Source organism: Oncorhynchus tshawytscha, linkage group LG26 (assembly GCF_018296145.1).
Source record: "Oncorhynchus tshawytscha isolate Ot180627B linkage group LG26, Otsh_v2.0, whole genome shotgun sequence".
NCBI lineage: Eukaryota > Metazoa > Chordata > Actinopteri > Salmoniformes > Salmonidae > Oncorhynchus > Oncorhynchus tshawytscha.
Genome location: NC_056454.1, coordinates 11,414,924 through 11,441,944, shown reverse-complemented (window position 1 = coordinate 11,441,944; position 27,021 = coordinate 11,414,924). Strand labels below are relative to the sequence as shown.

At 42.3% G+C, this 27,021-nt stretch overlaps 1 protein-coding gene across 2 annotated transcripts in view; it reads left to right on the top strand.

Moving 5' to 3' along the window:
- LOC112225162 (kalirin) overlaps positions 1–27,021 on the top strand; it is a 288,186-nt gene that overhangs the window by 139,225 nt on the left and 121,940 nt on the right. For both annotated transcript variants that reach the window (XM_042306448.1, XM_024388841.2), the window contains exons 10-11: positions 17,543–17,665; positions 22,841–23,032. In XM_042306448.1, the coding sequence (XP_042162382.1) occupies positions 17,543–17,665; positions 22,841–23,032 (315 nt within the window). The remainder of the gene's footprint in view (positions 1–17,542; positions 17,666–22,840; positions 23,033–27,021) is intronic.

The following is a 27,021-nucleotide window of genomic DNA, read 5'->3' as shown; positions in this document are numbered from 1 at the left end:
GGGGCGCTGTTGACTCAAGCCTCACTTACCTCACAAACTTAAGGAATAATTACTAGGCATAATCTTAGAAAATGTTACCAAGGATTCAATAGCCTAAAAAAGCAATACTGTGTAACGTGTGTGTGTTTGTGTGTTTGTGTGTTTGTGTGTGTGTGTGTGTGTGTGTGTGTGTGTGTGTGTGTGTGTGTGTGTGTGTGTGTGTGTGTGTGTGTGTGTGTGTGTGTGTGTGTGTGTGTGTGTGTGTGTGTGCGTGCGTGCGTGGTAGGGTGCGTGTGTATCAGCTTTCTTTGTCAAGTCAGGGAGATTCATAATCACACATCGTCTCTCACACCTTCCTCCTCTTGCAGTGTAACTGACAGTTAGACTTACAGGTTATGTCGTTGTCTTTTGTTTGAATTGTTTACGTATCCGCTGTGCGGGGGAAATGATAATACAAGCGGAACTACGTAGCTAATACTGTTGTAACGGGGATCCTTATTGTAGCAACACACTTTTGGAGGGAAGGCAATCCTGCGCTGCGTTAGCTAAGTTTTCATGTCATCGGGTGTAGATCATAAAGGTTGAAGAGTGTATGTTAGGATGAAGTGTGAATTCATGCCAGGAATAATAAGTGTGAAGTTTGATTTCCTCCCTTCTGTAATAAGCAGCCAATGAGGTATTTTTTCCTTTATTCATGTGTTTAATCTGAACCCGTAATAACGCCGGTTAAACTGTTATGTATGTAAGCACTTCAGAGTTATACAAGCTAATAAGTCACTCGTAAGATAAGGTTGTAAGAGTGTGCTTAACTGTATTTTTCATTTACTTTATAGTTCTCACGGAAGGTGATAATTCTGACTAAAACTACAGAATAAAGCCGCCAGTTAAAATCAAGGAACGGTTGTGCTCGTGGTTACTGAAGGGAGCTACATGCAGTATGGCTCATTTTGGGTGAATACCTCTCACCACTGCTCTCATATCTCCTCCTCTCCCTACCTCTTTTTCACTGTGATAACGAGTCCACTCCCCCCTCAATGAGGCCAGTCTCTACTATTCATCATCCAATGTGCGTCCCAAATGACATCCTATTCCCTTTATACCGTTCTACTTTTGACCACGGCCCATGAGGCTCTGGTCAAAAGTAGTGGACTATATAGGGAATAGAATGCCATTTAGGGATGCACATCCAGTCATTGAAGTGTGTTTATTAGAGAACACATGCCAGAAAGTACTTCACAGGCACAGCCAGTGAAATTAGTGTGATCGGATTTATCATTCCTTGATTAGGGCCTATTCAATATAAAAATGAAGAAAAGACAAGCTCGACTGTCGGTCAGTTTTCATTTCAATCCGATCTGCTTCAGTGTCTATTGTGCTTCCGACGTGTTTTCTGCTGTTCTGATTTGTTCCGTAAACCAACCTACCTTTCTCTCTTTCCCTGAGAGGGTATTGAAATGGCTGTCATTTGGGAAGCAACTCGAGTAATAGAACAATGTACTAGATAGAATACACCACAGTGAAAGCCACACTGGAGAGACGGAAACAGAAACAGTGTAGTGTGCAGTCCAGTGAGTCCACCTGCCCACAGTCAGAGTGGAGCTCATTTATAGGACCCAAACTGAACCCTATTACCGGTTAAGTGCACTAGTTTTGACGAGGGCCCCATAGGGTAATGGCCAAACGTAGTGTACTCTATAAAGAATAGAGTGCCACTTGGGATGCATCCATGGAGAGAGTAGCATGCATTTAGTTAGTTCATATGCTCAGTGTATACTCACAGTGCCCTAGTTTATTTACATTTACTCAAGGGAACCACATCAGGGTAGTTCATTGATATTCATATCATGTCAATGATGTTTACTTGGAGTGGTTTAATGAACACCCTTATCTGTCTGACAGCACCGACTGCTGTCAGCAGCTACAGTATGCATGCCTCTCTCTTTTTCTTTCTCTTTCATTTCAATCCGATCTGCTTCCGTATCCGACGTGTGCTTTCATGTTCTGATTTGTTCCGTAAACCAACCTTTCTCCCTCTCCTCTGAGAAGGTATTGAACCCTGTCTCGCTGCACTGCACACATTCATTTCAACACAAAACGAAGAGAAACAATTCGTGTCTCTAGTTTCATCTGAGAAATAGAACTCCTTCAACCTGTGTGTCTGCCCAGCTAGCACATTTGGTTCCTTGGAAGTTGTGGGACAGTACGTTTTTGGTTTCCCATTGAATCTGTGTCACTCCCTGGCCATAAAGGGGCTTTTTATTCTCTATTTTGGTTAGGCCAGGGTGTGACTAGGGTGGGCGTTCTATGTTCTTTTTTTCTATGTTTTTGTATTTCTGTGTTTTTGGCCGGGTATGGTTCTCAATCAGGGACAGCTGTCTGTCGTTGTCTCTGATTGAGAACCATACTTAGGCCGCCTGTTTTCCCACTATGGGTTGTGGGTAGTTGTTTTCATGGTCTGTGTTTCACAATACAGAACTGTTTTGAGTGTCATTGTTTCACTTTGGTTATTTTGTATTCAGTTTTCAGTTATATTTTATAAAAATGGACACTTACCACGCTGCGTTTTGGTCCGATCCTTCCTATTCCTCATCCGAGGAGGACAACGATCGTTACAATCTGGGAATGAATTCATACGTTTAAAAAAAAAATGTTGCCTGTTCTGGGAACATACATTTTTAGGTTGCAGGGAGGTTCTGAGAAGGTTTTACTATGGTTCCCTGAAAGTTTTCCTGGGAGGTTTAATTAACGTTTTGAGAACAGAAATGATAGGTCATTTGAAGGTAATTCATTAACATTCTAAGAGCATGTAAGACTTTTAATATCACTGCTTGCTTAGTTTGGGTTAGCTGTTTTAAACTCCAAGCAAAGATAGGACACATGGAAATTCATTTGCTTAAGCATTAGTCATTGAAAACACATTTATTTTTTATTGTGGCACAGCATCAGTGAGATTCTAACCTATGATATTCTGTTCTCTCTCCATGGAATTAGTCCACTGCATCACCAGGATGGAGCTAGCATGCCATGTTTTTTAAATTCATACAAATCAAAAATCTCAAATGTTTGTCTATTAGAAACAGACCCCTTTTCAAAGGAAACATGCACTTATTAAGATCGGGTGTGGCCAATTAGTGGGCTCAGCTAACACACCTAAACAAACTTAACAAGATGGAGAGTTTTGTTGATGCTGACAACAGAATTTATATGTTTTTAAATAACATTCTTAGAATGTTCTCTGAACTTTACTCAAGTTTTCTTGTGGTTTTTGTGGAACGTTTTCTTAACGCTCTCGGAACAATGAGAACATGACTTTAAATAGAACCATGAGGAAACCTGTAGGAAACGTTATGGTGAAGTTCTGAAATTCACACAGAAGAACGTTGTTTCTTAACGGTCTCTGAACTATTTGAGAACATTCCTTATGTCAAACCAGTTGGAGGACGTTCCTGGAGCATTACCAAAATGTCATTTAAATGTAACCATGTTTGAACTTTTAGGAAACGTTCTGCTGAAGTACAGAAAAAACTAAATAAAGTTCCTTAAATGTGCTGAGAATGCCAAGTTATTTTATTTTTCATCCTGCAACATTCCCAGAAAGTTGTGGGAAGATTGTATGCAAAATAGCCATAGGACAACCATGCTCTCACCAAGCTCTAAGAAACACATGTTATTACAGAAAGTTACGTGCTAGCTGGGTGTGGAGCTTCAGATCAGAGCGTCAGCGTTTTTGTTCCAAATGGCATCCTATTCCCTATATAATGCACTACTTTTGAACAGAGCCCTATGGGCACTCAGTAGGCAATAGGGTGTCATTTGGGACACACACAGCGTAATACAACAAATGTACGAGATAGAATACACCACGTTGAAAGCCACGCTGGACTTGCTGAAACAGAAACGGTGTACTGTGCAGTCCACTGTGTGTCTGGCCCCTGCCCTCGGCCCTCTGCCCGCAGTCAGAGTTGAGCTCAGTGGTAGGGGGATGACTTTGTTTACAGCCCACTAATTACATATTGTTAGGAACAGATGTCCATGAAGACTGTACTGTACATTTAGTTAGTACACACTGTATACACATGGTTCGCCTAGTTTACAGTGCCTTCGGAAAGCATTTAGACCCCTTGACTTTTTCCACGTTTTGTTACGTTGCAGCCTGAATTTCAAATCATTTCAATTTAGATGTTGTGTCACTGATCTACGCACAATAGGCCATCATGTCAAAGTGGCATTATGTTTTTAGAAATGTTTACAAATGAATTTAAAATACAAAGCTGAAATGCCTTCAGTCAGTAAGTATTCAACCCCTTTATTATGGCACGTTTATATAACTCCAGGAGTAAAAATGTGCTTAACAAGTCAGATAATAAGTTGCGTGGACTAACTATGTGTGCAATAATAGTGTTTAACATGATTTTTGAATGACTACTTCATCTCTGTACCCTACACATACAATTACAGTGGGGCAAAAAAGTATTTAGTCAGCCACCAATTGTGCAAGTTCTCCCACTTAAAAAGAAGAGAGAGGCCTGTAATTTTCATCATAGGTACACTTCAACTATGACCGACAAAATGAGAGAAAAAAAATCCAGAAAATCACATTGTAGGATTTTTAATGAATTTCTGTCTGTCATAGTTGAAGTGTACCTATGATGAAAATTACAGGCATCTCTCATCTTTTTAAGTGGGAGAACTTGCACAATTGGTAGCTGACTAAATACTTTTTTTGCCCCACTGTATCTGTTTGGTCACTCAGTCAAACAGTGAATTTCAAGCACAGATTCAATGACAAACACCAGGGAGGTTTTCTAATGCCTTGCAAAGAAGGGCATCATTAGTAGATACAAATACATTACAAAAAAACTGCCATTGAATGTCCCTTTGAGCATGGTGAGGTTATTAATTGCACTTTGGATGGTGTATCAATACACCCAGTCACTACAAAGATACAGGCGTCCTTCCAAACTCAGTTGCCGTAGAGGAAGGAAACCGCTCAGGGATTTCACCATGAGGCCAGTGGGGATTTTAAACCAGTCACAGAGTTAAATGGCTGTGATAGGAGAAAACTGAGGATGGATCAACAACATTGTAGTTACTCCACAATACTAACCTAATTGACAGAGTGAAAAGAAGGAAGCCTGTACAGAATAAGACCATTTCAAATCATGCATCCTGTTTGCAATAAGGCACTAAAGTCATACTGCAAAACATGTGGCAAAGAAATTAACTTTTTTGTCCTGAATACGAAGCATTATGTTTTTGTTATATCCAACACAATACATCACTGAGTACCACTCTTCATATTTTCAAGCATGGTGGTGACTGATTCATGTTATGGGTATGCTTGTCATCGAGAAGGACCAGGGAGTTTTTTTAGGATCAAAAGAAAAGTAATAGAGCTAAGCACAGGCAAAATCCTAGATGAAAACCTGGTTCATTCTGCTTTCCAACAGACACTGGGAGACTGAATCGCTGAATCCACCTTTCAGCAAGCCAATAACCCAAAACACAATGCCAAATATACACTGGAGTTGCTTACCAAGACGACATTGAATGTTCCTGAGTGGCCTGTTTACAGTATTGACTTAAATCAGCTTGAAAATCTGTGGCAAGACTTGAAAATGGCTCTCTAGCAGTGATCAACAACCAACTTGACAGAGTTGAAAGAAGTTTTAAAAGAATAAGGGGCAAATATTGCACAATCCAGGTGTGCAAAACTCTTAGAGACTTACCCAGAAAGTCTCAGCTGTTATCGCTTCTAAAGGTGATTCTAACATGTATTAACTGAGGGTTGAATACTTATCTAATCAAAATGTGTGAATGTTTTCTTTACCATTAATGCAATTTTAAAAAGTTCAAAGTTCTTTCACTTTGAAATTACAGAGTATTTTGTATATGTTGTTGACAAAAAAAATACAATTAAATCTGTTTCAATCCCACTTTGTAACACAAGAAAATGGGGGGAAAGTCAAGGGGTGTGAATACTTTCTGAAGGCACTGTTCTATTTAAGTGAGAGAATAACTGCATCAATGATTGCGAGTGACTTAATGTGAATCAATAAGAATGAGCTGAGATGATGTCTTGACACCCCTACTTTCTGCAATGTTTCTGTCTCTCACTCAGTTGACAGACTGTATCAGGGCCTGCAGACTCCCATAATCTCTGTTACTCCAGAGATCTCTTTCTCATATGAGTTGGTACAGCTTCTCATTTTCCTGTTCGGATTACCCTGTCAACAGTTTAGCAAGACAAGATGATGCTTTCTCTCTCCGCCCCTCTCCCCCACCCTTTCTCTCTGATTTAGAGGGGTTGGATTAAATGCGGAAGACACATTTCAGTTGAATGAATTCAGTTGTACAACTGACTAGGCATCCCCCTTTCTCTCTGTCTCTCTCTCCCTTTTTTCTTTTGATTTTGAATGCAGGGCGGTCTAATTTAGAGATAATCAAACGTAATCCTTTGTTCTAGGTTTACTGACTAGGCCGGGCTTTTGGTCAGTGATTGAAGCCTCCACAATAGCAGGTCAGGGCTGGGGTTATCAGCAGAGCACATGAGTGACCGCTGCGCCGCACTGCACCACCAAGCAACAGACCGTGTTAATGGGACACATTTCAAGCCTCTGACTCATAGGGTGTGTCCCAAATGGCACCCTATTGCCGATTTAGTGACCTATTCCCAATAGGGCTCTGGTCAAAAGAAGTGCACTAGGTAGGGAATAGTGTGCCATTTTGGGATGTGGAAATACTTTGGGCTTCCAACTGCAAGTGGCTTGTCAGGAGGAAGCAGTGTTGGAGGATACGTGGAGGAAGTTCTGCGCTATCCAAGGTCATCTGCTCTATAACTGTAGCCAGATTTAAGAGGAGTTGGGGAACCTGGGGCTCTCTCTATACTCTCCTCCCTCCACATTTGTGTTAATCTAATGACATTCCTCTCATTTTTCACAAGGTATAGCATATTTTTGGATAGGGGTAAGATATAGTGATGCTCTCACTCAGGTTTATGTGATAGTGGATAACGAATGAAAGGGATAGCACTCAAATGAAATAAACTGTTACTTAGGCAACAGCAAGATGGTGCTTTATGTATCTGCGTATTCGTGAAGGTCAGAAATTCTCCACCCCAATGTGCTATTCACCCAGCTAGCACATTTGATTCCTTGGAAGTTGTGGGAACTTCCAAGGTTTCTCATTGGTTCTGCGAACAAAGCCATATGTTTCCGACCAGTAAAACGGAACTTTTTTTATAACATTCTGAGAACTGAAGTGAACATTTCACCTGTTTTGGGGACAAAGATGTTTAGGTTGCAGGGAGGTTCTGAGAATGTTTTACTATGGTTCCCTGAAGGCTTTCCTGGGATTTTTTGTTAATGTTCTGACAAAGGAAATTATAGGTTATTTGAGTGTAATTAAATAATGTTAACAGAACTTTTAATAAAACCGCTAGAGACTAAGGAGATGATTGTGGACTACGGGAAAAGGAGGACCGAGCACACCCCCATTCTCATCGACGGGGCAGGAAACTAAAAAGATTTGGCATGGGTCCTCAGATCCTCAAAAGGTTCTACAGCTGCAACATCAAGAGCATGGTTGCATCACTGCCTGGTACGGCAATTTCTTGACCTGCGACCGCAAGGCACTACAGAGGGTAGTGTGTACGGCCCAGTACATCACTGGGGCTAAGCTCCCTGCCATCCAGGACCTCTACACCAGGCGGGGTCAGAGGAAGGCCTTAAAAATTGTCAAAGATCCCAGCCACCCCAGTCACAGACTGTTCTCTCTACTACCACATGGCAAGCAGTACCGGAGTGCCAAGTCTAGGATAAAAAGGCTTCTCAACAGTTTTTACCCCCAAGCCAAATCGATTCCTGAACAGGTAATAAAGTGGCTACCCGGACTATTTGCATTGTGTGCCCCCACCGACCCCTCTTTTACACTGCTGCTACTCTCTGTATATCATATATGCATAGTCACTTTAACTATACATTCACTTTGCGACCTTTTGCCACATTTCAGGCTTCAAACATAAAGATATAAAACTGTATTTTTTTGTGAAGAATCAACAACAAGTGGGACACAATCATGAAGTCGAACGACATTTATTGGATATTTCAAACTTTTTTAACAAATCAAAAACTGAAAAATTGGGCGTACAAAATTATTCAGCCCCCTTAAGTTAATACTCTGTAGCGCCACCTTTTGCTGCGATTACAGCTGTAAGTCGCCTGGGGTATGTCTCTATCAGTTTTGCACATCGAGAGACTGACATTTTTTCCCATTCCTCCTTGCAAAACAGCTCGAGCTCAGTGAGGTTGGATGGAGAGCATTTGTGAACAGCAGTTTTCAGTTATTTCCACAGATTCTCGATTGGATTCAGGTCTGGACTTTGACTTGGCCATTCTAACACCTGGATATGTTTATTTTTGAACCATTCCATTGTAGATTTTGCTTTATGTTTTGGATCATTGTCTTGTTGGAAGACAAATCTCCGTCCCAGTCTCAGGTCTTTTGCAGACTCCATCAGGTTTTCTTCCAGAATGGTCCTGTATTTGGCTCCATCCATCTTCCCATCAATTTTAACCATCTTTGCTGTCCCTGCTGAAGAAAAGCAGGCCCAAACCATGATGCTGCCACCACCATGTTTGACAGTGGGGATGGTGTGTTCAGGGTGATGAGCTGTGTTGCTTTTACGCCAAACATAACGTTTTGCATTGTTGCCAAAAAGTTCAATTTTGGTTTCATCTGACCAGAGCACCTTCTTCCACATGTTTGGTGTGTCTCCCAGGTGGCTTGTGGCAAACTTTAAACAACACTTTTTATGGATATCTTTAAGAAATGGCTTTCTTCTTGCCACTCTTCCATAAAGGCCAGATTTGTGCAATATACGACTGATTGTTGTCCTATGGACAGAGTCTCCCACCTCAGCTGTAGATCTCTGCAGTTCATCCAGAGTGATCATGGGCCTCTTGGCTGCATCTCTGATCAGTCTTCTCCTTGTATGAGCTGAAAGTTTAGAGGGACGGCCAGGTCTTGGTAGATTTGCAGTGGTCTGATACTCCTTCCATTTCAATATTATCGCTTGCACAGTGCTCCTTGGGATGTTTAAAGCTTGGGAAATCTTTTTGTATCCAAATCCGGCTTTAAACTTCTTCACAACAGTATCTCGGACCTGCCTGGTGTGTTCCTTGTTCTTCATGATGCTCTCTGCGCTTTTAACGGACCTCTGAGACTATCACAGTGCAGGTGCATTTATACGGAGACTTGATTACACACAGGTGGATTGTATTTATCATCATTAGTCATTTAGGTCAACATTGGATCATTCAGATATCCTCACTGAACTTCTGGAGAGAGTTTGCTGCACTGAAAGTAAAGGGGCTGAATAATTTTGCATGCCCAATTTTTCAGTTTTTGATTTGTTAAATTTTTTTGAAATATCCAATAAATGTCATTCCACTTCATGATTGTGTCCCACTTGTTGTTGATTCTTCACAAAAAAATACAGTTTTATATCTATATGTTTGAAGCCTGAAATGTGGCAAAAGGTCGCAAAGTTCAAGGGGGCCGAATACTTTCGCAAGGCACTGTATATAGCCTCGCTACTGTTATAGCCTCGCTACTGTATATAGCCTCGCTACTGTTATTTTTCACTGTCTTTTTACTGTTGTTTTATTTCTTTACTTACCTATTGTTCTCCTAATACCTTTTTTGCACTGTCGGTTATGGCCTGTCAGTAAGCATTTCACTGTAAGGTCTACACCTGTTGTATTCGGCACACTTGACAAAAAAAACTTTGATTTAATTTATCCAAACAGATGCCATTTCAAAGGAAACAAGAACTCACTAAGATCAGGTACGGCCAATTAGTGTGCGTGGCCAAACCATCTGAACACACTTCAGAAGCTAGAGGATAGAGTTGTCTTTATGCTGAGAACAGAATGTATACTGTATGTTTTTAAATAACATTCTTCGAACCTAATAAATGATAACGTTTTATTGTGGTTTTTATGAAACGTTTTCTTGGCGTTCTTGGAACAATTTGAGAACAAACCTGTTGGAAACATTATGCAAAGTACTGAAATTCCAACAGAAGAGCGTTGTTTCTTTAAGTTCTCGGAGCAAAGGTGAGAACATGACTTTGAATCAAATCATTAGGAAACCTGTAGGAGGCATTATGCTGAAGCACTGAAATTCCCACAGAAGAATGTTGTTTCTTAACGTTCTCTGAACTACTGGAGAACATTCCCACTGCCAAACCAGTTGGAGAAAGTTCCTAGAACGTTATGAAATTTTTATTAAATGTAACCGTATTTAGGGCTGTTACGGTGACCGCCACACCTGCGGTCACAAGTCATGACGGCAGTCAAATAGACCATTCCATTATTGTGGGCCGGCTAAGGAGTATTGGTTTCTCTGAGGGGTCTTTGACCTTGTTTGCTAACTACCTCTCTTAAAGAGTGCAGTGTATAAAGTCAGAACCCTCTGCTGTCTCAGCCACTGCCTGTCACCAAGGGTGTACCACAAGGCTCGACCCTAGGCCCCACGCACTTCTCAATTTACATCAACAACATAGCTCAGGCAGTAGGAAGCTCTCTCATCCATTTATATGCAGATGATACAGTCTTATACTCAACTGGCCCATCCCCGGATTTTGTGTTAAACGCTCTAGAACAAAGCTTTCTTTGTGTCCTACAAGCTTTCTCTGCCCTTAGTCTTGTTCTGAACACCTCTCAAACAAAGGTCATGTGGTTTGGTAAGAAAAATTCCCCTCTCCCCACAGGTGTGATTACTACCTCTGAGAATTTAGAGCTTGAGGTAGTCACCTCATTCAAATACTTGGGAGTATGGCTAGAAGGTATACTGTCCTTCTCTCAGCAAATAAGTTAAATCTAGACTTGGTTTCCTTTATCGCAATCGCTCTTCTTTCACCCCAGCTGCCAAACTAACCCTGATTCAGATGACCATCCTACCCATGCTATATTATGGAGACGTAATTTATAGATTGGCAGGTAAGGGTGCTCTCAAGCGGCTAGATGTTCTTTATGATTCGGCCATCAGATTTGCCACCAATGCTCCTTATAGGACACATCACTGCACTCTATACTCCTCTGTAAACTGGTCATCTCTGTATACCCGTCGCAAGACCCACTGGTTGATGCCTATTTATAAAACCCTCTTGCACGAAACCCAATTTGGCTGTGCCCGTGCGCCATCGTGCATAAATATATTTTGTCCCGACACACCAAACGCGATCACGACACGCAAAATATCAAAACAAACTCTGAACCAATTATATTAATTTGGGACAGGTCTAGAAATATTAAAAGTTTATGGCAATTTAGCTAGTTAGCTTGCACTTGCTAGCTAATTTGTCCTATTTAGCTAGCTTGCTGTTGCTAGCTAATTTGTCCTGGGATATAAACATTGAGTTGTTATTTTACCTGAAATGCACAAGGTCCTCTGCTCCGCCAATTAATCCACACATAAAATGGTCAACCGAATCGTTTCTAGTCATCTCACTTCCTACAAGGCTTTTTTTTCTCTTGACTTTATAATACGATTGGCAACTTTCATAAATTAGGTGCATTACCGTCAATGACCTCGTTCGTCTTTCAGTCACCCACTTTGGGTATAACCAATGAGGAGATGGCACATGGGTACCTGTTTCTATAAACCACTGAGGATATGGCAGAGGCAGGACTCGATCTGCTTCAGAAATAGAACTGACTTCTATTTTAGCTCGTTGGCGCGCGCGAGCAGTGTGGGTGCAATAATTGAATAATATAGATTTCTAAATGTATTTCGCAACGCGAGCGGTGTAGTCAGCCTGGTAAGCCTCACTCCCCCCGTATCTGAGATACCTACTGAGCCCTCATCCTCCACATACAACACCCGTTCTGCCAGTCACATTCTGTTAAAGGTCCCCAAAGCACAAACATCCCTGGGTCGCTCGTCTTTTCAGTTCGCTGCAGCTAGCGACTAGAACGAACTGCAACAAACATGCCAAAAATATCTTAATTAAAAGACTAAATCATGGACACTCTTACTGACAGTTGTGGCTGCTTTGCGTGACATATTGTTGTCTCTACCTTCTTGCCCTTTGTGCTGTTGTCTGTGCCCAACAATGTTTGTACCCTGTTTTGTTCTGCTACCATGTTGTGCTGCTGCCATGTTGTGTTGCTACCATGTTGTTGTCATGTTGTGTTGCTACCATGCTGTGTTGTCATCTGTTGCTGCCATGCTATGTTGTCGTTTTAGGTCTCTTTTTATGTAGTGTTGTCTCTCTTGTCGTGATGTGTGTTTTGTCCTATATTTTTATTTAGTTTATTCTTATTTTTAATCCCAGCCCCCATCCCCGCAGGATGCCTTTTGCCTTTTGGTAGGCCGTTATTGTAAATAAGAATTTGTTCTTAACTGACTTGCCTAGTTAAATAAAGGTTAAAAAATAATAATAATAAATTCCACGTGACCTATTATGTCACGGTAATTAACTTATCCAAGTTCTGATACTGCTGATTGTCATTAGTAGCCTACCAAACTTGCTAACTGCCTGGTACTCAGCACTCTATTGTCCCTCTAATCAATGCAAATGTAATCGAGAATGTAATCAAACACTTCATGAGAGCGCATGAGCTCATGTTTTTGCAACATTTATATAGGCTTTGCAATTGCGTGAGAAAACAGAGTTTTAAAGGCCTCTATCAAAAGAGGAGGATCCCATCAACGTTCTATAGGCTAGGCCTACTATATTTATTTCTCAACTTTCCTAATTTAGCACATTAGAAAGCAGATTGCTTCTCTTTACAGCACAAGTATAGCATGGCTGGCATGAACATTAACAGTGGGAAATCGTCCTCAATTCGCTATTTAAGTGCATAGATGACGTGTATTTTTTTCTCCCTGCCCGTGTTTCGAGACAGGTGCATGATTGAGGTCCATTCTAAATCAAAACTAATTTCACACATATATTATTTAGTATATGTAAAGGACAAAATTAAATCAAGAATAGTCTGATGGGTGACAATATTAGCCTATCACTTGTGAATTATATATTACCACTTGTGAATGATGCCCAGCTTGTGTGCAGTAAGGCAAAAAGCAGCGCGTGCCTCTTTTGGGCAACTTTTTCTAATCATAGTTGCACACCTCATGTAGCCTAGCCCATAGGTCTACATATTTTGATAAGGTTTGTATCATAACTAAAGTGGCCAAATAACTTGTTAAAATTAAGCAAATTAATGCGCTTTACAACGGGTGTAGAGCCTAACTGGCATTCATACAGTACACAGTGCATGAGTTTCAAATTTGGGGTAGATAATTTTCACCGTAGAAATTCACTTTTATAATAAAAGCATTACATGCATAATCACATTCGTGGTCACTTTTGAGAATGGTATTTTCCCACTAATTGATTCCATTTTGGAACATTCGCACTTATAGCCTACTGCCGTGTGTACATTGCTGTGCTTATAAGTGAAGAAATTGCCTGATAGTTTATCAACATTTGAAATCAAATCAAATTGTATTGGTCACATACACGTGTTTAGCAGATGTTATTGCGAGTGTAGTGAAGCTAAACGTTCGGATTTGTTGCATTAGCCTTATTTCTTTTTAAAGTTTTTTGATGCTAGTGGTTGTATTATTTGGGATCTATGCTTGGAATATTTATGTCTCGCACAGGATAGATTAGGTCAACTTTTGCACTATGGGGGATAGTTGACTGACATAGGCTAGTGCATTCGCTGTTCGTTAGGCCTGCTCATCTTGTTGGCTGATGAAAAGTAAATGTGGACAGTTCATTCAACATCTTCAATATGCACCTCAGAATTTGATAAGGACGCTCTCAGTTGCATCCCCGATGTGTCTGTCTTCACTTGTAGCCTGTGAGAAAGACCCAATCAGATGATGGGCATTGGCTAATGGGAATTGAGATATCTGAGAGAGCCATGTGAGTGAGAAGTGCTTCGGAGCACACAACCGGGAGAAGGGAATTATAATTATTATATTCAGGCCAAGGGCACAACGGCAACTGGCCGCAAAAGGCCTGGATTTTTTTAGGGGGCATTACAGCCACACAAAGGGGATGCCACTGGGAAATTTGAGCATTATCAAGTGCTTGTCAAATTGTGAATGAGAGACTGATGAAGTGTGCAAAATGCCTTTTATGCACCTTTTTTAAAATCATCATTAGAATCGCATCATGCAACCTTAGAATGTATTTAAAAATCAAAACATATAGCCCAGCATTTGTATCACATCTAAATTTGCATAAATAACTCAAAATTAAGCATTTTATTTGTTAACCACACAGAATAGCCAACACAGAATAGCCACAAGAAATAGTATTTATATTTTATTCAGATATGTTCAATTGTATTAATATAGAATCATTTAAAATAATGCCACAGAATTCTAAGCAAATCTTGTCTGCTAAATGAGCTAGTGTAGCCCACAGCAATATGGCATAGCCAAAATAAATAATGGATTTATTGTGATGGTGTAGGATACAGTATATTAAATGTAGATGTTCCAAAGGTCTGCATCAGTGGCTTGTAGGCTGTGTGTGTGGAAGCCAGGAGTTGCTAAATGTGTTTATGTTAATTAACTGTCAATTACTGTGAGTCGGGCAGTTATTTGCTTGACAATAACTGTCTGACAGAATTTCATGTCCGCCACAGCCCTAACCATGTTCAAACTTTTAGGAAATGCTCTGTTAAAGTAATGAAATACCAACAAAATACTTTTTTTTGTCAAGTTCCTTTAATGTGCTGAGAATGTTCCAATGCCAAGCAACTATCCTGCACCATTCCCAGAAAGTTGTGGGAAGGTTGTATGTGTCACGACTTCCACCGAAGTTGTTCCCTCTCCTTGTTCAGGCGCGGCGTTCGGCAGTCGACGTCACCGGCTTTCTAGCCGCCACCGATCCATGTTTCATTTTTCCTTTTGTTTTGTCTGTTTACACACCTGGTTCCCATCTCATTAATTATGTTCCTTATTTAACCCTCTGGTTTCCCTTTCTGTTTTGTGTGTGATTGTCTTTCGTGTATTCCGGTGTGTTGGATTTTGAGTCCTGTTTTGTTCCTTGTTTGGAACGGGATTTTGTTCAATCTTTTGATTGAGTAAATCAGTGTTTGTTACTCTTACCTGTGACCTGCGCCTGACTCCTTCGCTATCTTCTAGATAGACTCTGACAGTATGCAAAATAAACGTAGGACAAACACGCTCTCACCAAGCTCTAAAAAACATGCAGTATGGTTCTCAGAACGTTATGTGCTAGCTGGGCATAGTGTAAGTCTAAAAATTATGGTCTTTTCTTTGTGTTTTACTGCCTCTGTCTGCGTCCCAAAGTGCACCCTATTTCCTATACGGTGTCCTACTTTTGACCAGTCCCATAGGGATCTTGTCAAAAGTAGTGCTCTATATATAAGGAATAGGATGCCATTTGGGACGCAGCCTCTGTTTTTATCTTTTCTATGGCCATCATATAACCAGGAACTGAGGACTGCTTTCACTTATACACTGTCAAAAGAAATAAAACGGTGAAAAGAAAAAGCACTTTTGGCAGCCTCTTCTGTACAGTACATTTTTCAAATGCCTCCTTAGGGGCTTGGATCGTATGTGTATACCCGGAACAATTAACAGATTTAGACCAAGATCATGTTAAGCACCACAATGTTCACACAAGTGCTGCTCTTTCCTATGGACCTCGAGTTTTAATCAAGAAAGTAGTCGTCCAGTGGTTTTGCCTGCTGTTTTTTCCAGCTTCATCTGTTTACTTTTATGGTCTTGTTGTCTTTTATGGTTTTGTCCAGGGCATCTTTGTTTTTATGCATCGGGCTTCTGGTGAATCATGTTTTTGCGTACTACTTTTCCAGGAAACTGTCATTTTCATGTACTGTACTTTTCCTCTGATTTGTTAGTGGTGTTGGGCTTCAGCATCACAAACACAGGTTGCGTCCAACTATTGAAGAACTAACAAGCAACGTTTGAAATATGTTCTACCCTCTTGTGGCTTTGAGTCAGTGACTCTTATCACGGACCCCTAGGCTCTGGTCAAAATTAGTGCACTAAATAGTGAATAATAGGGTGTTATTTCAGAGTCCAATATTTCAAGCCCACTTCCTCATCATCATAACTTGCATATCATCTTGGTGTTGAGTGACTGCTGAGACATCACGAGACTGATAGCACATCCCAAATGGCTGGCGCCCTATTCCCTATGTAGTGCACTACTTTTGACCAGCGTCGTATGGGCGACATAGGGAATAATCCAGAAGTGACCCTCCTGTCTGAGGCATGGTATCCTCAGACAGATAATAAATTATATGTATCTCTTCTAATAATCTCTTCTATTCTCAGCCCTTTCCATGTTCGTGTGACAATTTTTTACCATGTTCGAGCCAGGCTACTTTTAGACTCCTGCTTGTTCCTGTGCATGCAGCGACTCTAATCAGTCAGGGGAAAACAAGGGTTGTCTGCTCAGCCACTGACATGTTTATTAAACATTCCTGTACACCACACGCAATCAGAGGACCCTTCCGATCTCCTACTATACACACACACACGCATGCACGCACACACACACACACACACACACACCGGCAATCAAACGCGATCAAGACAGGGAGGCTATACTTGAGGACAACACAGGATAACAAGATAATTGAAGTGGGGCAGGACTGGCAAGCTTTGGTTTCACATTCCCTCAAATGACCATAGAGAGAGTTATTAGAAAAGGGAATAAAAAAAACAGACCTGGGTTCAAATAGTACTTGAAATCTTTCAAATATGTTAAATGTTTGCTCTAGCCTGCCTAGAGTGCCAGATGGGCGGGGTTTATCATTTTGGGACTATTCTATTGGTTCCATTGAACCAGGCAACCTCAATCGAGCACAGAGAAAGTATTTGAAATTATTTAGCATAGTGCTTGAACTCAGGTCTGCCAGAGAATGGTGAAAGCCACTGCCACAGGGTGCTGCTGTGCTCTTCTCTGTTTCAGTCAGACGCTGTTTGCTTACACCCACAGGGACACGCAACACAAATCCACACAGATGATCTCATTTTATGACCTCTCAACTATTCATTAACATCTCGCACTGTAAATTCTGCCTCGCTATTCTGACGATCATGTTTAGTCACGCAACAGTTTCAATTTGAACTCTACAGGGGAGTTATGCGAAGTTCACTGCACTTTTTGTCTACCCTTTGCTATGCACATTTGGCTTCCTTCTCATTGACTGCCATCAAGATATATAACTTAAAGTGAAAGTATTCCCAGGCTAAGTGAAAGCCCAGCATCAGGAGAGAATGATGCTATTGGATATTTCAGAGACCCCCTATAGTTTGGCTGAAACAGTTCACAAAACCTCCTCTTCCTCCTTGAAGATGGACTGCTGTTGTGATATAGGCTGACAGAGTGACAGTGGTGTCTCTTCCCCTGGAACCCAACATGCCAGTCTCTTGTACAGTGTGAGTCTTGTCTCCTTTGGAGCTAGGGGTTGAGGGCAGGAACATGGGCTGTTCAGAACATTGGTTAACATGAGTGTCTTTCTGTGTGTCTTGTGTACAGGTGATGGACTGGATAGAGAACCACGGGGAGGCATTCCTCAGCAAACACACGGGCGTGGGCAAGTCCCTCCACCGCGCCAGGGCACTGCAGAAACGGCACGACGACTTTGAGGAGGTGGCACAGGTGAGAGTACTACTATGTGTGCCAATGAGGACATTTTAATAGTGCTAATGGCTTGCTGTTGGTCATATCCTGGTGGGAATCTCCTCCCCACATTGTTGAGTAGGCCCCGGGGTGAGTTCCCCCTAGGTACAGATCTAGGATCAGCCTCCCCTCTCCCAATCCTAACCTTAACCACTGGTGGGGGAAATACAAAGCTGATCCAAGATGAACGTGTATAGGCAACTTCCCCCTACTCTGTTGAGGCTGTGGATGGCATTTTTAGGTTGAAATGCCTCATCAACTGTAGCCTGGGTGTCAGTCTCTTTAGCAATCTTCAAATATGAACATTCTATCGTTAATGAGCTCGAGGAGATCAGAGGATTTGATCCTTATTCGATAACCCTCGCAGCTATCACCCAATCACAATGTTTGTGCAAGTTAGACTGATAGGAGAATGTTCAAACTTAATTCATACATTTGATTGGACACATTTTAACATTGGGCATTCTGACGTCATACATTTCATTGTGAACATAAATATTGGGCGTGGGGAGAATAGTGGAATCCTTGTTTATTGCACCAGAGAAGCTGTGGCCATTCAAACTTCCCATCCAGTTCATTGTGAACGCTGAAGCCTATTTTATATCCAGCAAGCGAGAGCAAGGTGCTTCTTTCCTCGTGTATATATACAGTAAATACTGTATTAATGTTTAATCGCTCAAAATAAGGGAGCAAAACTGTATTGCTACTTCTGGGACACGCATTGGGCTAGGCTACTGGTTCTAGAGCTGTAAGAGTAATAGAGAGAGGAAGAGAGAGAGAGAGAGGCCAGTGGAGATGTCGGCCCGAGATGCATGAGTTGTGCAAGAAGGGAACAGAGAATTGTACGTTACAAGTGAATTCATAGGCTGGTCTATTAATCCACCGTTCGTATGCTAGCCTATATATTTTAGCCTACCCTACTACAGTGAACTTAGACAACCACCACCTGTGCTATGCAAGCCCGAGACAAAACAGTGTTTTGCTCTGACGCACGTTTTGTGCCAATGAATTCAAGTGGAACGTCGCCAAATGCCTCAGTTTAATTAAATGTGCGATTGAAAAGAATAGTGCCTCTGCCTTTTTAACGAAAGCCCGGATGTTGACGTAGGCAACAGATCGCAAAGCAGGGAATCCGCATTACCCGCTGAGCTCGTTTTTAGGAAATGGGAAGTTCATTTTCTCATCCATAAACACATATCAAGTACACTTTTATGATCACATTTCCTCATTTGAAATATTAGACCTATGGGGACACCTTTAGCCTATATTTAGCAGCCAATCATGAGTGATCATTGTATCCTTTGATCGTCTAGATCAAAGGATATATCTTCCTCTAGAATAAGTCACTTGCTTGGATAATCATTTCATAACCAACTTCTCTAGTAATACCATAGCTGTCTCTCTCTCCCCCCTTCAAACTTTCCTTGTCAATTCATTTGATAGGCAACTTTATTTTAGCATTAGGCTATGCTATAATGTAGCCTAGACCTACTTTCTGATGGACTTGAAGGTGAGCCTATGTTTTGAATACATTTGTTAGTGTGTGTCTGAGATGTGCTGGTGGCTTTGATTGATTTAAGGTCATTTTAGTGTGTGTGCGTGTGTGTGTGCGTGTGTGTGTGTTCGCTAATTCTCTCTATGTCTATTCAGAAAGTTTCCTAAAGTTTCTCTTAATAAGAGAGGAGGGGCAAATAATATAAGCGTATTTTTTGTTTGTTGTTGTTGTATGCAAGTCGTGCTTCTGTGGTTACACAGTGCCCCATGGTGGCATAATGATCATCATATGTGCAAGGAATGAGGACAGGTGCGAGTGTTGCATTTATTTCCTGCTTACTCCCTCTTGATTCTGGGAATTGTTGCAACCCTAAAAGCAGTGCTTGCGAGATAATACAGATGTAAGGTTATAATTTGAGTCAGTTTGCTACTCCAGGAAATCTATCCTGCAGCAACTGGAAATGTGAACAATTAACGGTTATTTTTGGTCAGGGTTGATACAAAGTCGGAAGTCTGATTCAAAGTGGAAATTACAAAGCCTTTTTAAACCTGAAATACTCTACAAGTTTTACATTTCCTTAATTTCAGGAAAGTTCTCTTGCAACAGGTTGATCAAATTAAGATCCTACATCTGTATCGGATACCACCCGGCTTCCCAGCAAGATAGGAAAATGTTAGAATCACCAGGCACATTTCTTCCACTTTGCTAACTTCCTGAGTGTAACCATAGCAGCATGAGCCGTGACTAGTGATAACAGCAGTGCTTAGGGCTGAGTTTTAATGGTAAAAGGATGTGTAATCCGGGTATTACGGCAATATTGTAGCCCCTCCATTGATGGATTGGCTTGATTTGGGTCATACGGTTTGCCACTTTTTCAAGATGGACGACGTGTCTTTCTTCAGGGCCTGCCAAAGTCTGGGCCCTGTTCAAAACTAGTGCACTATATAGGGGAAAGAGTGCCATTTGGGACGCAACCTGAATATCAGACTCCACATTATTTATCCTATTCTCCACCAATTAAATTCTCTCTGGGGAAGTGTAAGAGATGAGGATGTTTAATTCACTCCTACTCCTGCAGAATGGATCAAATGGCTTACTGAATCAAATAAAGAGCTTCATATTGGAATATGTTTGATTTTAGCTCATTAAGATATGTACATATGGCACCATCATCTTTCAAAGACACCTTACCAGATTGGCGCACAAGCCTTTATTTGATATTCTACATAATATACCATCGAGCAATTTATGAGGAATCCTTTTTTTTTATAACACCACATTGAAATGTTATTAAATCAGAGAGATTGTGCTCAGATTAAATCTGCCTCTTTAACTGGCTCAAATATAATGCCATTGTAGATGAAAACCCCCCTAAATAGCCTGGATGACAAAAATAGTGCAGCTCCCTCTCTAATGATTGGCCTCTGATGTATTCCACCAACAAAACATGCGATGGGGGTAATAGGATGAGAGAAAGAGAGAGAGAGAGAGAGAGAGAGAGAGAGAGAGAGAGGGCGAGAAACAGAGAGAGGGCGAGAAACAGAGAGAGTGCGAGAAACAGAAAGAGGGCGAAAGAGAGGGCAAAGCAGAGAGGGCGAAAGAGTGAAAGGGTGAAAAAGAGAGATAGGACGAAAGAGAAAGGAAAATATTTAAAACAGGACACAGTAGAAGTGAGTGTCATGTCTAGGGCTAACACCATGTATTAGAGGATGGACAACTTTGGGCTTGACTACAGTCTAAATCTACTGTTCAGAATTCTACTTTTCCACTTCTGAAGGAAGAGTTGTGCATCACAGTTTATAGCCTCGAGACAAAGTAGTCCTTGGTACATTTGAGTCCACTGTCAACACCGTGCCCAGACAGATAGCCAGACATCCAGGACTTTGAGTTAAATAAGAGTCTCCCTACTCCCTCACAACCTATTTCTCACAATACCTTTGCTCCTCCTCTTTCTCTTCATCTTCAACAGAAGTGTTTCCCTCTTTCATATGGAGAGAGAGAGAAAGAGAGAGAGAGACACAGAGCTTTTGTTTCTGGCATCGTGCTCATAAAAGTCCTGCGTGTGCAACAGATTGAATGAAAGCGGTACAGAGGGAATCCAGCATAGTATTAAAAACGACTAGGGGGGGGAGGGAGGGAGGGACGAATCCACATCAGCCCAGCCAACTCTGTGAGGGGAAAGCCTGCATGGAGTTATTGATTTTCACCTCTCTGGAGGGAGAAGAGAAGACAGACCAAAGACAGAGGAGTTCTTCTGATGGGATGGAATTTGTGTGCTGCCTAGGCCTCCTGCTGCTGTGTGGAATACACCCAACACACCACTTTGGCTCCCAAATGGCACCCTTTTCCCTATATACAGCACTACTTTTGACCAGAGCCCTAAGGACCTTGGTCAAAAGTAGTGCTAAACACAGCAGCGTTGCAGTTCTTGACATACACCGGTGCAGCTGGCACGTAACTACCATACTCCGTTCAAAGGCACTTAAATCTTTTGTCTGGCCCATTCACCCTCTGAATGGCACACATACACAATCCATGTCTCAATTGTCTCAAGGCTTTCAAATCCTTCTTTAACCTGTCTCCTCCCCTTAATCTACAATGATTTAAGTGGATTTAACGAGTGACATCAATAAGGGATTATAGCTTTCACCTGGGTTCATCAGTCTATGTGATGGAAAGAACAGGTGTTCCTAATGTTTTATAGACTCATTGTACACTGAGTGTATATGTGCCATTCAGAGGGTGAATGGGCAAGACAAAATATTTAAGTGTCTTTGAACGTGCCAGGTGCATCGGTTTGTGTCAAGAACTGCAACGATGCTGGGTTTTCAACCGTTTCCAGTTTGTGTCAAGAATGGGTCCACCACCCAAAGCTCTGGTAGTGCACTATATAGGGAATAGGGTACCCTTTGGCCCAGTGAATGTGACTGTTTATAGTGCACTACTTTTTGACCAGAGCTCTGGTTGTGCACTATATAGGGAATAGGGTACCCTTTGGCCCAGTGAATGTGACTGTTTATAGTGCACTACTTTTTGACCAGAGCTCTGGTAGTGCACTATATAGGGAATAGGGTACCCTTTGGCCCAGTGAATGTGACTCACTGCCACGACCTTACAGAAGGTTACCAGGTCCCGAGCCATGGGGCCATCCCATCCCAACCGGATCAGCACGGTGTTACATGCTACGTGTTACCTAGCCATTTATCTGTCCTGCCCTAATGGCTGTTGCTTTACTGACTTGGTCTCCACTGTTGTGTCCATCCAGAGACAACACTTGTCCTCTGCCAGGCTGTGGGATTAGCATGTATGGAAGATAGCCAGGGATTTACCCTACCACTCTGCACCAATGGTTCCACTGTATACGTGTGAATGGAACTGTTTTTGGGGCAGTTTAGTGGAGGCGCCAATCGGAGAGAGAGAGGTCCTGTCCGTCTCTGGCGGTGGAGGAGAGAGCGAGACGTCAGTGTGCAGTAGTCAGTCAAAGCGTGCAGAGACAGAGTGCAGACAAACAGACACAATTCTCTACCAACTCAAGAGGCCTCAGCGTTGCAGTAGTCGGGCCCTGCAGAGAGCAGAGACTTTAGACAGACACAGTTCTTTACCTGCTTGTGTTGTCCTCATCTAATTTGAGCTGCCTGCTTGTCTTCTCTGGGTACCAGAACACTTACACCAACGCAGACAAACTCCTGGAGGCAGCAGAGCAGCTGGCCCAGACTGGGGAATGTGACCCGGAGGAGATCTACAAAGCAGCACGGCACCTGGAGGTCAGGATCCAAGACTTTGTCCGGCGGGTGGAGCAGAGGAAACTGCTGCTGGACATGTCGGTCTCCTTCCACACCCACACCAAAGAGGTAAGACATGTGACCCCCGACCCCTAACCTACATGACCTGTGGGATGGATCACTTTCCACTGTATGTCTGGGAAGTTCTGGGGTTCCCGGACACCTTTTCCTTCTTTATTTATGTATAGTATGGTATGATAGAATGGGTGTGGATGTGGTAGGATGCAGTAGCCTTGTCGGTCTACCTTCAACACCCAAGCTAAAGATGCAAGAGCCCAGATCTAAAGGCCCTTCAGGATGGTTTACTCTCTCTGTCTTCAAGAGCATAATGGGGTCTAGGTGACCTTTGTTTTGAAGTGGATTTTTCTTTTCACTTTATTGAGACTGTACTGAAATCAGACAGGGAGACGGGTAAGGAAGTGGAAGAAACAATGTAGAGGGGTGGCGCCGGGGGTTGAACCCCAGGCTCCGGTGGGGAGTGCAAACGTGTGCGTAAAGTAAGGGTGGTTATCACTAGACCACGGGCTCTGCAATACTACCCCTTCTTTAGGCATGTACAAAATATTACCGTAAGTGGCAGTGGATGTGGTTGGGTTTAAGGTGCAGTAAGTTGGCAAGGGGTCGAGGCTCGAGTTAATGCAGCCTCAGATGCCCGTCTGTGAGTGTCACTGATCACTTCAGATAGACAGACAGGGCAGACATACCAAGATTACTAAGGTATGCAGGGAGTCTTTGCTCTACTTAGCGCAGCCTGATCCATGCCAGTTGTGAGCCAGCCAAGGGCTAAACTGGAGACTTCAGGAAGACGGTGTGGGTTTCCCCCAAATGGCACCCTATTCCCATATAGGGCTCCGGTCAACAAGTAGTGCACTATATAGGGAATAGGGTCCCATTTGGGACAAATCCACTGCCATCATTTTCACAAGAACCTATCACATCATACATACACAGATGGAATTCTCTCGGAGTCTCAAAGGGTTAACAAAATCCATAAAGCAGAGGTTGCACTGTGGTTCCCATGGTAACTGCTCCCCATGACTGATCTGAGCACGCTCAGCATTGAACGTGCTTCTCTGTGCGACTCCTGCTCTAGCTGAAGGATCCTGGCTGTGCTTGTGCTGCATTGGGCATGACACACGCAAACAGCTACCACACACTTACACACAGATTTCACCATAAACCCGAATTAGGATAAAATAGGTTGTGACACAGCAGTTTTAATCCCGGGTTTGGATTACTGTGATAGAATATACAGTACAAACACACACTTAACACACTGATTTCACCATAAACCTGAGTTCAGACATGGGATTAGGATGAAATAGGTTGTGCCACAGCAGTTGTAATTCTGGGCTATTACAATATAGTCTATTACAATATTACAGGATTCCTGGCTTTGTAGTATTGCAATAGACTATACACATAGACATATATGCCATACTTCTAAATGTTAAGCATGTGAGCTAGGAATGTCCTGTGTCTTCTATTCTACAGATGCTTTCATTCATTGTGTTTGTTCATCCATGAGCCAGGAGTAAAATGAGCTGAATGTCAATATCTCATTATCTTATTTAACCCAGAAATGAGGTAAGACATTCCAACAGGTGCAATTGTAAATTACCATAGCAACTACATTTACACTATATTTGTAATACCGAACACTAAAATGCCTGTTTGAAATGAATTTGGGGCAATCAAAAGGCACTGATAACGTTCTCTAAGAGCATACACTGCCTACGGGCCCTGGTCAAATGTAGTGCACTATATAGGGAATAGGGCGCCATTTGGGACAGCCATTTCTCTTTTTGTGTCACAACCATGTGGCGGACAGACAGAGGCTTCCCAACAGTCCTCTCTGTGATTGCTAAATCACGGCTCTGATTGCTTTCCTCGTCTGTTTGATGGTGCAGCTCGACCTAGCACCCAGCCAGCCGCCCAGCAGCCTGCCGAAGACCAGCACGTGGGCGTCCCAAATGGCACCCTATTCCCTATATAGTGCACTACTTTTGACCAGACCCCATGGTAAGGCGGAATGGGGTGCCATTTGGGATGCACACTACAGTATGTCTCCATGTAGACCATTCTCCAGAATGAAAATTGCCCTCTTCCTGCACGGCACAGCAGCCACAAGCATTCCTTCTTGTAAGCTAATTGCTGCTTTCTGTTTTTCTGGTAGAAAGTATATTAAATGCCAATTGATATAAAGACAAAAATATAAGCGCAAGCTCAAGGCCGACGCAGCCGAGGAGACAACGGATTGGGAAAATGAAAAAGATACGTCTTTTCATACTTTACAGAGGGGTAAGGAGTGACAACGCCTTCGTAAAATCAAAAACGCTTGGGCGGAGCGCATCGTTTCGTTTTACGTGAGATGAGAATATACAAAATCGACAAAACTTCCTCTTGACAGGAAACACCAAAGTTAAAAGTTGTCAGTAATTGTCAGTTGAGCCAGTGTTGATTTGCTGGCATTAGCGACACATGAGTGTGTGTGCCCTTGGCAATCTGACCATGTCCTGTCATTAGGCTTTTAAAAAGTAATGCCATCTCCTCTAGTGGGCCACTACTACTGACCAGCCCTATAAAGTGGGATTTGGACTGTGTCCCAAATGTCTCCTTATTCCCTATGTAGTGCACTTTTGATCAGTGCAATTGGGCTCCGGTCAAAAGTTGTACACTATAGGGAATAGGATGCCATTTGGGAAGCAGGATCGGTCTCTACATTAATCATGGATGTGGCCTTGGCTTTCAGGATAACACTCAAACTCTAGGAGTCTTATCTCAGGCCATTCTTGGCATACGTTTGTTTATATCTTCAAGCCAAGCTCTCAAAGCCCCTTAAAGCCAAAACATTTTTCTCTGTTCTATCAGAGTCCAACAACGTTTCATGGTCTGCATCCCAAATACCTATTCCCTACATAGTGCACTACTTTTGACTAGAGGCTTTGGTCAAAAGTAGTCCATTAGGTAGGGAATAAGGTGCTATTTGGGATGCAGCCCTGAGCTGTCCAAGTGGAGGCCACTCCTTGGGGACAAGTGGCCCAGTGGGTCACTGTTAACAGGCATGTTCTGTGTGACCGCTACTTCATATTCAGCTCTGGTGTCCCACGGCATTACCACTTCCCTTTGCTTAACTCCAATAAAAATATCTACTGTTGACTGCCAGAGTGATCCCACAGATCCCATCATCATCCATAAGCAATCTACCATACTGGATCATGTAGCCGGGAGCCAGCCAGTCAATTACTCCAACCAAATAGGCTTTGCAAAAGATTAGGGAGTAGCTGTTGGAAATAGTACAAGGTGGAGACTTAGGCTTTAAAAAAGTAGCAAAGTTTAATATCAGCTGTATACATGCCCCGTAAAATGAGCCATTTTCAAATCATTGCCATTTTGACCACTATATTTCCTCAGTCTGAGCGTTTCCTTTCCCATCAGTGAGACTGCGCCGCTACGATCCTTCATCAATCACTCTCCCTAGTCACCCTCTGCGCCACGCTGTGTGACTCCTAAAGCCACATCCCCACTGTCTCTCATAGATCACCGTAACATCACAAAATCAGGTTCAAGGTACAGTATAGCCATTTGTAGAGGGGAGATGGTAGACACCTTTATTCATTTTCTAGCACACTACTTTTGACCAAGGATATGGGCTATAGTAGTGCACTATATAGGGAATAGGGTGCCATTTGGGATGCATACAGTATGTCACTGGAGAGAGATGACATTCTAGTATCTTGGAAGGTGTTTTTGTGGTTCCTGGAATACAATTTGTCTGTTAGTGTTTTTTTGTTTTGTTATAACTTATCGTATCATTGTACTTGTAAGATACATTGTATCTGTTGATTCAATGATTAGCTTGTTTTCTCCCTCACTGCCATGCTTTCAACCTCACTGCCATGCTTTCTCCCTCACTGCCATGCTTTCTCCCTCACTGCCATGCTTTCTCCCTCACTGCCATGCTTTCAACCTCACTGCCATGCTTTCAACCTCACTGCCATGCTTTTTCTCCCTCACTGCCATGCTTTCTCCCTCACTGCCATGCTTTCAACCTCACT